The sequence below is a fragment of the Ranitomeya variabilis genome, chromosome 4 (assembly GCF_051348905.1).
Source record: "Ranitomeya variabilis isolate aRanVar5 chromosome 4, aRanVar5.hap1, whole genome shotgun sequence".
Taxonomy (NCBI): Eukaryota; Metazoa; Chordata; class Amphibia; order Anura; family Dendrobatidae; genus Ranitomeya; species Ranitomeya variabilis.
Genome location: NC_135235.1, coordinates 289,808,421 through 289,820,532, shown reverse-complemented (window position 1 = coordinate 289,820,532; position 12,112 = coordinate 289,808,421). Strand labels below are relative to the sequence as shown.

Below are 12,112 nucleotides of genomic sequence, written 5' to 3'. Positions count from 1 at the left end.
TCTCGTGATCTCCGGGAGAGAGAGTGCCGACTCCGCTGGAACAGCACCGGAAGTGAGTATAGGGGTCATTATTTTGCAAGGGGGAGACAAAGGAATCGAGAAGAGGTTGTCCAAGTAGTGGACAGCCCCTTTTAATCCCTATTATATCTTTATAGGCAGCAGATGCAAATTTATTACTATTCATAAAAAAAGTTCTGTGCTTCGAAAGAAACTTATCTAACAATTTTTAACAATTTTACTGTTTTGTAACTTTGTATTGTGCAGCAAACAAATATAAAAAGTTAGTAAAAAAACTTAAAAAAATAATCACAAAGTCTACCGACTGTCGATGTAGAATCTGCAGGGAGTTTGGTTTCCCTGCGGCTCCTTGGTTTTAAGGGACATAGTAGAAGAAGGCACTGAACATGGTAGTTCTCCATAAGTATCATATGTGCACCAGATCTTTCCCTAGGCGTTCCTCCTCTTCCGATTCTCAGAATCTCCATGTTGCTGATGGTACTGCTGCTTGCGTGTAGTTATGGTAACCCGTGCACTGGCTATGCACAGCGCTCTCTCCTATGCACAGTCCTGTAACATGTCAGTGTGTGGCTTTTTTCCGCCCCTTCTGTAAATTAAGGACATTTTGCCGAAAATTAGGGCTGCAGATGTGACAACAAAAAAAGTCTACCGCACCTTGTAAGGTGTACCTACGCGGCATTAGATTGGTGTGACAGTGACGTTACCTTAGTGTTTTATTACTTATGATATTTCCAAAAATTGCATTTTTTGCAATGATGCCACTGTCACCTGTAATTTCCCGCATCTCCGTCATATAGCTGCTGACTCCGAATCTTAAAGTAAACTTGCCGACTATAAAAACGGGTTTTCCAGTATCAATATAACATTGTATGGAGTTGACAACCACAGCACCGTACACTGCGGCTCAGCTCCCATTCATTTCAATAGAAGCTGAGCTGCAGTACCGAGAATGGCCACTACATGATCAACGGAAGTGTTTGGGCTCCATACACTGTTTAGTTCTGCCAGGTATCAGCTGATCGGTGGGGAGCAAAGGGTGTTGGACCCCCACCCATCTGATATTGATGACAAGCATAGCACATCCATATCATGACGATAGATCATCATTATCATAGTCCTGGACAACCCCATGATATTTGGACACCGGTTTTTCCTCTTGTAACAAATCTCCTAATTTTTGGATATTTACATGTATAGGAAAATTAACTCCGGTCCTCAGGATTGGTGAGGGGATCCAAAGCAGTCAGACACCAGTAATCAGAAAACTATCCCCTATGTGACTTTCTAACTTGAGAAGAACCCATAAACTATATGGCCATTTTTTAAAGTTAAATTTATGTATTTTTGGTTATTTTATTTTTTTCTCAAATTGGTTTTCACTTAAAATTTTGCACCTTTTATCTTCTATAGCCTCTTGTGTTGCACTGTGTATTCCTGGCTGCAGAATGAGTTGTCTAAGAATCCATCGGTGAGCTCATTTTGAAAGTATGTAACGCTTTTATCTGTCTTTTTCCGAGCCCATGGATGTTTAAATGATGTTTGTTGTCATAAATTATTTGAGAGGAGCTCAGAGAAAGACAGATAAAAGAGTTCTCGGTGAACTCATTCTGCAGCCGGCAATAGGCGAAACATCGAGACTAGAGAAGGTAAATGCAGCAAAATGTTTAATGAACACCAATTGCAAAAATGACTTTTTAGACAAAAATGCATGAATTTAAGTAAAAAAAAAAATGTCCCCAGAGATGTCCATGGCCTTTAAGTAAGACTAGAAGCATGGAGGTGTGCCTGGTAAACAAAGCTGGGGCCACAGAGCTCATCGGACCATCCTGCCCTGTCCAACCAATGGCCGGGATATCGGGAGTCGTATCACCACCGATGGCCTATTCTTAGGACAGGTCATTTTCCAGTTTAGGAGAACCCCTGTAAATGGATGTGTTAGGATCAAGTCTGCAGTGGTCACAGGCTCGTTATTATGTTGACCACACGGATGTTAAAATGGGTTATCCCAAGATGATCTCCTACGCTTCTTCTTCTTGAGGTCTACACACTTGAGTTCTTCTCCCAATTTCTTAGCATTTTTTCTTCTTCCAGATAGTAAATGTTTCTCATCCTCATGGCTTTTGTCCGGTTTCATCCATGTCGGCCATCATGGCATCTCTTTAACCTTCTTTTACCGGAGTTGATATTCTTGAATAACTGTCTGCTGATGTTCCTTAAGAAAAAAATAAGAGCATTGTTAATAACTGTGACATTTTCCATTGACGTTGGGATGGCTTGGTCCACAGAGCCATATGAAGTCTCAACATTTATAGTACCTATTATAGACCCCCAGGCACCCCATGCGATTACATATCCTGCTAATATAGTTATCTCCTAACTGCAGAGTAGGTGCTGAGGGTCTGACTGCTGGGACCTAAACCGATCGAAGAAAGGGGAGTCCCATGAGCGAATGGAGCAGAAGTGCAAAGCACCAGGAGAAGAGAGCCTGACCAACATTAGAGCCTGGCCAACGCTTCATTCCCTTCTATAGCTGGAATTTGGGAACCCCAGTCGCTGGTGTCTGTGCCATCGCTTTTTGGGGTGACTCTGCCTCTAGAATCTTCTCTCAGTACTTTCCATTATAGTGGGGAGAGAGAATAAACAGGTTGCTTCTTTAAAAGGCTTCAAGATTTCTGAATCCTGAAGCGCTGACAAAAAGTAGCAAAAGACTGAACATGTGCACAGCAATACCGCTTTGACATTGCTGTGCATTATGTTGAATTTTTTTTTGGTTGTGGTTTCGCAATGCTTTTACAGGCGGATTCCAGACAGAATCTGCCTGAAAAAAAAAGTAGTTCTACTGAAAAGTGAGCAATTTTCTTATTTTACATCTCCAGTTTATTGACAGCCCAACTTTCTTATACTTTTTACTGTCCATGTTCTGCATAAATAGCGGATGGCAGACATTGTGCATGCATTTACACCATCAGCAGAAGTCAGATCATCCTTCATTATGAAAATCTGATGAATCCCATTTAGCTAAATGCAGAGATACCATTTCATGGCCCGAACCTTCAGCATTTATCAAGGACACGGCTTGATCCCTAATCATATTGAACGCTGAGTGTAATTGCTTATTGCCTCCTATCTCTGTTCCATCCTCAAGGACGGGCCGTAATTTCATACAAAGAGCTCGGAGAGAATCTCTCACCTTCTCGGCTCATCTCACTCAATATTATTAGGTTTGTCTGAAGACTTGGAAGCATTTCTATTCTTAGTAGTTTGTTGCTTGGGGAGATTCTTTATACTGGACACAGCCCATGGACAAAAGTCGTAATCCTTTGGACAAGTCCTTAGACTTGAGGAGCTCAGTAAGGTTTCTCCATTGGTTCTGTCACCTACCTGGTTGTATCTGAATCTTTCGGCACAGGTTTTTGCCCTCTCCGTTCTTATAAATCGGCACGACACAGATCTTGTTCATGGATCCTTCGGCCACATCTGTTAAATGTATGCTGTGAGTCTGCGGCGCTACACTGATAACCGAGGAGCGTCCTGCTTGCCTTCGGCACCGCACACGATAACCTTGTACTTCCCCATCTGCGGACCCCCAGGTGGCCGTCACGCTGTTGGAGCCCAGGTCTTTGAAATGAAGGAACTTCACCTTTGTGTCATCTAAGAAAAGGAAAAAATGTTCACAATGGCCTCTGTTTAAGGTATACAGATCATCGTGAGACGTTCCCCTCGTAATACAGTATGAGTTCCAGTAACTCTTTTAATGGGGGTTATAGGTAAGGGTTTAGGGTAACCCTGATTGACCTCTCAGCTGCTTCTGGAGCACTGACCTCTAGTTGATGCCGAAAACCAAAATCCCCATGAATGGCTCTGATGATAAATCCCTTCTAATAGACTTTTTTTTTTACAGGATCTCATTTATGGACCATCTTGGTCTACTTCATTATTCCAAACTGCAGCATGTCCAGCAGGTGCTAAAAAGACACTGTTTTGGCCTCCATCTCGCCAATGGATAGCATGGACATGGAGAGGTTTCCTGGCATAGATACTAACTTTAGGGTGAACATGTGGTGGAAAATACTTTTATTTTCCTAATTTAAAAAAGTTTGATGATATTCAGAAGGTTCATTGTCCATTATCTACAAATTATTCCATCAACAGGTCATAAAAAGCCTACACCGTTTCCACCTTCACTATGGTCTTTATCAAGTAAGAGATAAAGAAGACCCCTATAAAGGTTGAAACGTGTTTTTTTTCTGGCTTGCTGATGGAATAAAGTTTGGATAATTGTCTGAGTAACCACCTGGATGCCGTCACAATTTGTTTTTGGACTTTATTGATCCCATTCAATTTTTTTTGAACAATTTTGTGACATTTCGGTTCTAGACTAGAAACGAGCCATAGGTGTAAACTGATCCTGCACTTATGTGTTAGTTATGATCCCCACCTTCTGTCTGAAGGTTGGCACTAGTGAGTGGAATAACCCATGGCTGTGAGATAACACTCCCAAATCTCACCTATTATAAAATTTAATAAATTATATATATAAACTAAGATTTTATAGGGAAGATTTTACCTGATGGCATAATAGCAAGTTATTTGACCCCTCAATCACAAATACCACCTTGACATGCGTTCCGCAATCTTTTTCAGGTGGTACCAAAAATTTCTTAAGAGATTCACTGTTAGATCCCTCTTCGATTACTCTTTGTGGATTTCAATTTCTTTCTCTAAATGAACAAGGGTCTTTTCTCTAAACTCTAGAGTTTTTTTCTCTCTAAATTCTCAAGAGTCTATTCATCCAAATCCATTTAGGAGCTACTGACAAAGACTGCGAAACACAGAAACACACGTTGAGGTGATATTTGCTATAGAGGGGTAACACTACGTTTTATTATGTTAGCAAGTATTATAGTATCTTTAAAACTTTCATTTTGGATTATTTCTAGCCTGTATATATATATATATATATATATATATATATATATATATATAATTTATTAGATCTTATAATCTTATATAATGATTATTAAAAACATTAGCAATATACTGGATTAGCTGTGCTTAATTCATATATAATCATGCAAAATATTAGTTTTTGACCTTTTTATAGGCTATGTAATTTATTACCCCTTTTATATACATATTTTTTTATTGAGGATCTGCTTGCATTGTAGTTTTTTTTAATTGTTATTGGTATTTTTGGGTGATTTTTGTAATGAAGATGAAAATTGATTTTTACATTTTTATGTTCAAAACCTGGTATATTGAACAGTATAAAAAAAAAAGTATAAATACGACATGTAGCGAGCACATGCGCCAGGAGCTCATGATCAATTCCCATACGGTCACTTACCCTGTTCTGTGCACGCTATGGCAGACAAGGCCTTTTCACCGCCAGATTTAAATATGGCCGACACTGTAACCAGGTATGTTGTATTGGGCTTCAAGTTTTCCAGAACGGTGCTGTTCACCCTGCTGTCCACCTGCAAGGTCCGTACGATATTGCTGGCCATTGGTCCATACTGAATTTCATATCCAGCGACACTGTCGAGACTGGGACCCCAACTCACCCGGAAACTGTGTGCATCAGGGTCAGAAATTAGGATGTGGGCTGGAGAAAGCTGTTCTGTAAAAGAAACCAACAATGTGAATTATGCTAAACATATTTCCACATTCGGTAAATTACATGGAGAATAATATATTGTTGGAATGAAGAAACAAGGACCGCCTCTCTAATCCTGGGCAACCCCTTTGACCCAATTTTAGTGGTTGGTAAAGGGTCCTTGACATTTAAACCTGGGTGGCCCAAACCATCCACCATTAGTGGGATAGCAATATCAGACACACTTGATATTTTCTAAGGCTGGCTTCACACTTCCAAATTTCATGGTCCAGACCGGCCACGGGTCCCTGACCTGACGCAACAGTCTCATATATAAGGCTGTTCGTTGGTCTGGAAATTGCGACTTATGCACAAACCATTGCTTTGAGTTGCCTTGTGTTGGTTGTGAGTCAAAAAGGGTAGCAGGAATTTGTATCCACCCTGTCCTGCAGAGATTTATTTCCCTGGGCCTATCACCTGCTAGGAGATGATGTATCAGGGGGCTCCACCCTCCATCCCTCACCTCAACGTTGGTTCCTAGCCTGCTAGCACCTTGTTTAAGCATTCCTCCATATTCTGTCTCCAGTTATCGACCCGGCTTGTTCACCCATACTGTCTGACCTCTCCTACATGTATCAAACCTTTGTTGCCTGCCCCGACCTTGGATTGTCTGACCACATCTTTGTCTTCTACCTCGTCTACCTTGTACCCACACCTCTGACCTTCTTGTCAGCTGCTACAGTCCCAGGACTGTCCTGCAGTGGTGATCCCTGTTGTCTAAGGGCTGCCCAGCCTATCCTCACCATCAGAGGCATTAGTGAAGACCCGTTAGACACTTAGTCACGCCCCTCTAGGGTAAGCCCGGCCCATGGCGCAAAGGATCCACACCCACCAGAGTTACAGTCCTTAAGAACACCTCCCATAGAGAAGACTTGAGGACCAAAACCACTTGGCTAACAACACTAGATTCATATGTAGTGAAGAGGCGGCCGTATCTCGGGAACAGAGAGGAGCAGGACCAAAAAAAACCCGGAGAACTTGGAGGCAAGTGACCGGTCCTCGTTAAAGCCTTAAAGCCACCACATGGCCCTCATGAGGTATCGTTCACTACCAGATGAAAAGAGGGTAATAAATCTGACTTGTAGTCAGCTACTCATGTCCATCTGACTGGCCATGTCTTCTCTCCCCTACTTTTTGGTAAAGGTTGATGTTTCTATGCTTCTTACCTTCAAGTGTTGAAACGTGAATGCTGTTTGGTGGGACGTGTTGAATATTGGACTCAGAAAACACAACGGCCCGGTATTCAGTATTTGGGCTTAAATTACTAAATATAATATTTGTCTCGTCAAAGGGCAAAGACTTCCGAAGTTTCCTCCGGGGGTCGGATTCTAATACGAATTCCACTACGTAGGGGCCTTTGTCTCCGGGCATCCGTGACCAGCCCAGCTGTAAGCTTGAGGTTGTGATATCCCGAGCATATACCGATCTCTGCTGAGCGAGTTCTGTGAAGATAAGCGGCCGGGTTATTTCTGCTTCATACTGAGCGGTACAAATCTTTCTTACTGCCAGAGCAAATTGAATTATTGTGTTGAAGAGCCATTTATAACAGGGAATTAAAATTTGTTTTTGAAAAAAAAAAAATAGTTTCACTTGTAAAAACCGAATGCCAAAAATATACATATTGCAAAACCAATGCACAGAAAAACACATGCATTTCAAAATAAAAAATAATTTAAAACATTATATACAAAAATATAAAATATATAAAATTTATAAATTTTATTTTTTATAAATCTAACATTTAGAAAAAAAAAAAAAATATTATAGTGTGCGTTTTTCCTGCATTAAAAAAAACGAGCAAAAATCGCAGAAAAATTGTAATAAAAATAAGGAAAACTTGCAAAGTGGAAACCCAGCCTAAATGATAAAATTTAGATAAATAAATAAATTAGATAAATCTAGAATATAGTTAGATAAATTTAGAATTCTGTTTTCATTTATTTCTTCATAGTGAGCGAACTCTGTACCTGTAAATTCTCTGCATTGACACAGATGTAAATTATAGAATGCTACTACCTGCAGTCATCACTAGAGGAAGCTTTCAGGATGCTAGTCATATATTTAAAGGGGTTATCCTCTTCTGCTATAAACCCCTTTTTAAAAGCTGTACTCCCCAAAAATATTTTGCGTCACCTTGTTCTGCCCCGTAAGAGCTGCAGCCAATCAGCGGCCACCAATAGGCTGCGGTTCTCACACTTTCATCGCATGTCCAAGTTTTGTCCAAAGGACGTGTGAGCGAGGCAGCCCATTATCGGCTGCTGATTGGCTGCAGCGCTCACGTGGTATGGTATAACAGTGTCATGAGAGCGAGAGAACAGCACGCACCACTATGACTATAACGGCAGAGGTGCGGGAGGTGAATATACAGAGTTTAAAAAAAGGCTGTCAAAGTAATGGATAATCCCTTTAACTAAATAATGACTAAAAAAAACACAGTATGCAGAAAGCTCCTGAGCTCCCTCTGGTGGTGGCAGCAGGAAGATAACGTTATATATCACATCTATGGCCTTGCTGGGGATTTGGAAGTCCATATTAAAAAAAAGCATTGACTGTTATTTTGATAATAATTCCAAACATAATAATCAGTGCAGAAGTTTGGCCCTAAGATATAGTGTTAAAAAGTTAACATTCACTTTAAAGGGGCGGTGTCATCTTCATAAATGGTATAATTCCAAAGTGTAAAAAACAAGAAACTTTGCAATCCATTCAGTGTATAAGGTCACAGAATGGGTTATATGGACTTACGTGGAAGCGTGGAGACCCTGATATTCTGCACCTGGCTAATCTGCCCTTTGGAGTCAGGACTAAAGGTGACCTGGTATATGGTATCTGGCACCAGGTTGTGAAATATCATACTGGTCTGATCCCCATACAAAATGTTCTTTATAACTTTGCTTAGATCCTTTAATGGTGCATATTCCAGCACGTAGCGTCCTGTGTCTCCGGGCAGTTTGGACCAGGACAATTGGAAGCTGTTGGACGTTCTGTCCCGTGCATGCAGGTTTCTTGCCTTAATTAAATCTGCAAACATAGAAAAGTCAGTTGTAACCTTTATTATGTCTTTATATAGCGCCACTGATCACTGTGACGTAGTTGACGTACCGTACTTCCCTGCATTTATTTTGTAATCTGGGATGTGCGCTAATCTGCAATCTCTTGACGTGATTGTGATCTCCATGAGCAGCAATTATCTTGTAATGTTACTACCTGTATTTGATCTCAGAGCTGCATTCATAATTCTGCTGGAATTGACAAGCTCGTTAACATAAATATCCCTGGCTGTTTTTTTCATACACTATACAGTGACTAGTGACCAAACTACACTTTCTAGAATTCAATCAAAGCATGTTTTCATGGCTTTGTTGTCAGGTGTCCTGGGACCAGGGGCTTCTTCTCTGTCCCTAACGCTAGGGGCAGACCTAGCTCGCCCTGTTCCCCAGATTACTTCTGATGGTGAAGACGCCAGGGCCACATACCTTGCCTTAGCTCCTAAATTCGCCCTCAGTCTGTACCCTTCCTCCACCCAGGGAAGAGGGGAGTAGTATTTTTACATAACACATCAACCAGGCTAACAAGGTAATACAAACAGGAATAAAGGAAAATACCAATCATACAAATATTCTCCCATAAACAACAGAGGCAAACACTAGGGAATGGAAGATGGGGTAAAACCAAAGTAGGAGAAGAAAGGGAATTATGACACACTCAAAACCTAGCAACAGTCACATATAAAACTACCAAACGCCTTCTCCAATAATAACCAACAACAACTTCCAGCCATGCAGCATAAGCAGTTTCTGACAATGAGTGCTAGCCAGGACCCAGTTTATATAGAAGATGGGAGTGGCTAACAGTGAACAGCTGAGAGCCTTAATGCAGAAACACTTCCAGGAGCTCTCAACACAGCAGATTAACTCCTGCACTGCTATAAGAAATTTACACCGTTTAATATGAAGGCGAAGTGCTTCTAATCAATGCAGGAATAGGAGAAATCAGATGCTGAGGTCTACTGTCTCCTCTGTGTCACAGTAAACCCGTGACACATGTTCTGTGCAGGCAGTGAATCAGCAGAAAATGCTGGAAAATTTATGAATTGTAAATACAGCTATGGACTATAATATAGGCAGTAACTCAGTAGTAAATGGGTTGTTTAGCAGTAAGAAAATCTACATGTTGGCCTCTACACATTGAATGGAGCTGCGCTTTGCAGCTTTGTTAAAAGTGATTACAGTCAGCCGCCGATACGGCTTGTAAAAGTGATCGATGAGGGTCCCGGGTGGGTGTCAAAACCCCACGGGTCTAATCATGATGACCTAAGCTATGGATTAATATGTTGTGACCGGAGAACCCTTTAAAGAAAGGTGCTCAAATCTCAAGATATCATTGTTGGTCAAGGGTCCCGGTAGCTCCACATCCAGATTAGATACCACTCAAGAGAGAACATCTGGTGTCAGTACCAGTGCGGCCCAGAAAGGGGGCTGGCTGGCTGCTCATTGTAAAGCACAAGGCATCAGCTAAGACAGAGGGGGGCTGGCTGAGATTCTGAAATGAGTAGGCAGCCAGCCCCCTTCATACACAACACAGATCATGTACTGACACATGAAATTCTATCCTGTATGATATCGAAACCAAATGTGGGGCTGCGGGTGACCCCTGACATCTTTCTAAATTTAAGTATGTCACAAACAGCACTCCACTGCCAACAATCATCAGGACAATCACACAATTGACTGACAATTGATGGATGAGGCAATAGCTGCATTATCTACTAGTGCTTTCACAGTGAATGTATAGTATATACACATCCAATTCTAACACGGGTATATATAAATACTTCAGTACGGTCACTGCCAAGCTCCGCAATAACCAAAGACAAAACTTTCTGCCACCATCAATCGTTTATACGGGCTGATTGGTCTCTGTTACTGGGAACGTGGGGCCTGACGAGGCTTCAAAGGTGCAGTTTATAGAACAAAAGGAACGGAGCTATTAAATTTTATATATTTACTCCAGCAAATAGGCAGTGTTTATAAAGATATACAAAATATATCACAAAGGGAACAAGACAATACAGAATATACAGGCACATAAAAATAAAATGCATAACCAAAAGAAAATTACTAGACCTGATGTCACAGGAATGGGGGACTCCAATTAGGAAATGGTGCTGTCTTACAGCAAGCTGTATCTCCCAGCACTGAACAATGGCTTCAAGTCAGAATCTACTTTTACCAGGAAAGAGTAACTAACACGCCTTGTGACCTCACATGGGGGCAGCTAAATGAGATGCAACCCGGACCCTAAAATTATCAGATCCCCAATCTTAAAGATATCTTCCCCTCGAAGGTCCCAGGTGTGAGATAGAAATGGCAAATTTCCTATTGTGATTTTAGCTTTCTATAGATATGAAACATGGCATACATAACGTTATTCATCTGGCTGATATTAATTTAGGGCTGATGTGCAGACCTCACAGAAATGTAAGTACATGCGTTATGTTCGCCACTATGCCACAATGTCAAAAACAACTATAAAACCTACATCTGTCACAAAAACCCCAATATTCATATCTGACATCCGATGCAGATGAGTCTGCCATCCTTGCTTTTTGAAGACAGGAAGACCTATCTACACAGGAGAGAAAAGTATCATCTCACAGCCTATTGTACAGACTCCATGTTTACACTCCATCAGATAACCTTCTTCACTTAGCTGTTAAAAGTGGGGGGTTTGTAGAGTAAAAGGGATCAGATGGAGTGTTAGCTCTTTTTGTTTCATTTACAATTTATGCTTCTATGCTCAATAGGAGGGTGACTCGTCCCCTCTCTAGAGATGATTTAGAGGTTGTCATGAATGTAATGGTAAAACTGGACCAAAGTATATAAGTAAGGTGTGTATATTTCAATTTTAAACACATGTAAGAACGACAGAATATTTTGTTACAAAGTTGCTCCACTTTTTATGTAGACCGATTATTTCTCTGATTAAACGTTTAATTTACAGAATATCCCTATGAGATCAATACTAAACTCAAACTTCACCCCAGTGAACTTACCTATGAGAGTAGACACTTGAATCCTTCCATACTGGACCCCGGACTCGTGGGTAAGGGAGACCTGGTAGGTGGTATTGGGGGCTAAGTTACTAATCAACGCCGTATTATCACCTCCAGATGAAGCCTTCTGTAATGTTCCACTTGGATCCGACACAGGAGAGTATTCCACAATGTAACGGCCCCAGTCTCCAGGGGCCCTGGACCAGGTCACCAAAAAACTTGTCGCTGTTACATTAATCATGTGAAAATTCCTTGGATGTACTTGTTCTAAAAAGAAGATGGGTTATCGTTACTCAGGGAATCTGTGTAAACTATCACAGGACATGGTATGGGAGTAAGACCATAAATCAGGATAGGGGCCTCAAGAAAAAAAGGGGAGCCTG

General features: G+C 41.1%; 1 protein-coding gene across 1 annotated transcript in view; it reads right to left on the bottom strand.

The window, feature by feature from the left end:
• Positions 1-95: 95 nt before the first annotated feature.
• Positions 96-12,112, bottom strand: part of VWA1 (von Willebrand factor A domain containing 1) — a 67,346-nt gene continuing 55,329 nt past the window's right edge. Inside the window, exons 13-18 of the mRNA XM_077250145.1 lie at positions 11,730-11,996; positions 8,420-8,695; positions 6,841-7,116; positions 5,366-5,638; positions 3,400-3,669; positions 96-2,230 (exon numbers count right to left, since the gene is read on the bottom strand). Coding sequence (XP_077106260.1) covers positions 2,178-2,230; positions 3,400-3,669; positions 5,366-5,638; positions 6,841-7,116; positions 8,420-8,695; positions 11,730-11,996 — 1,415 coding nt within the window. The 3' untranslated portion in view covers positions 96-2,177. The remainder of the gene's footprint in view (positions 2,231-3,399; positions 3,670-5,365; positions 5,639-6,840; positions 7,117-8,419; positions 8,696-11,729; positions 11,997-12,112) is intronic.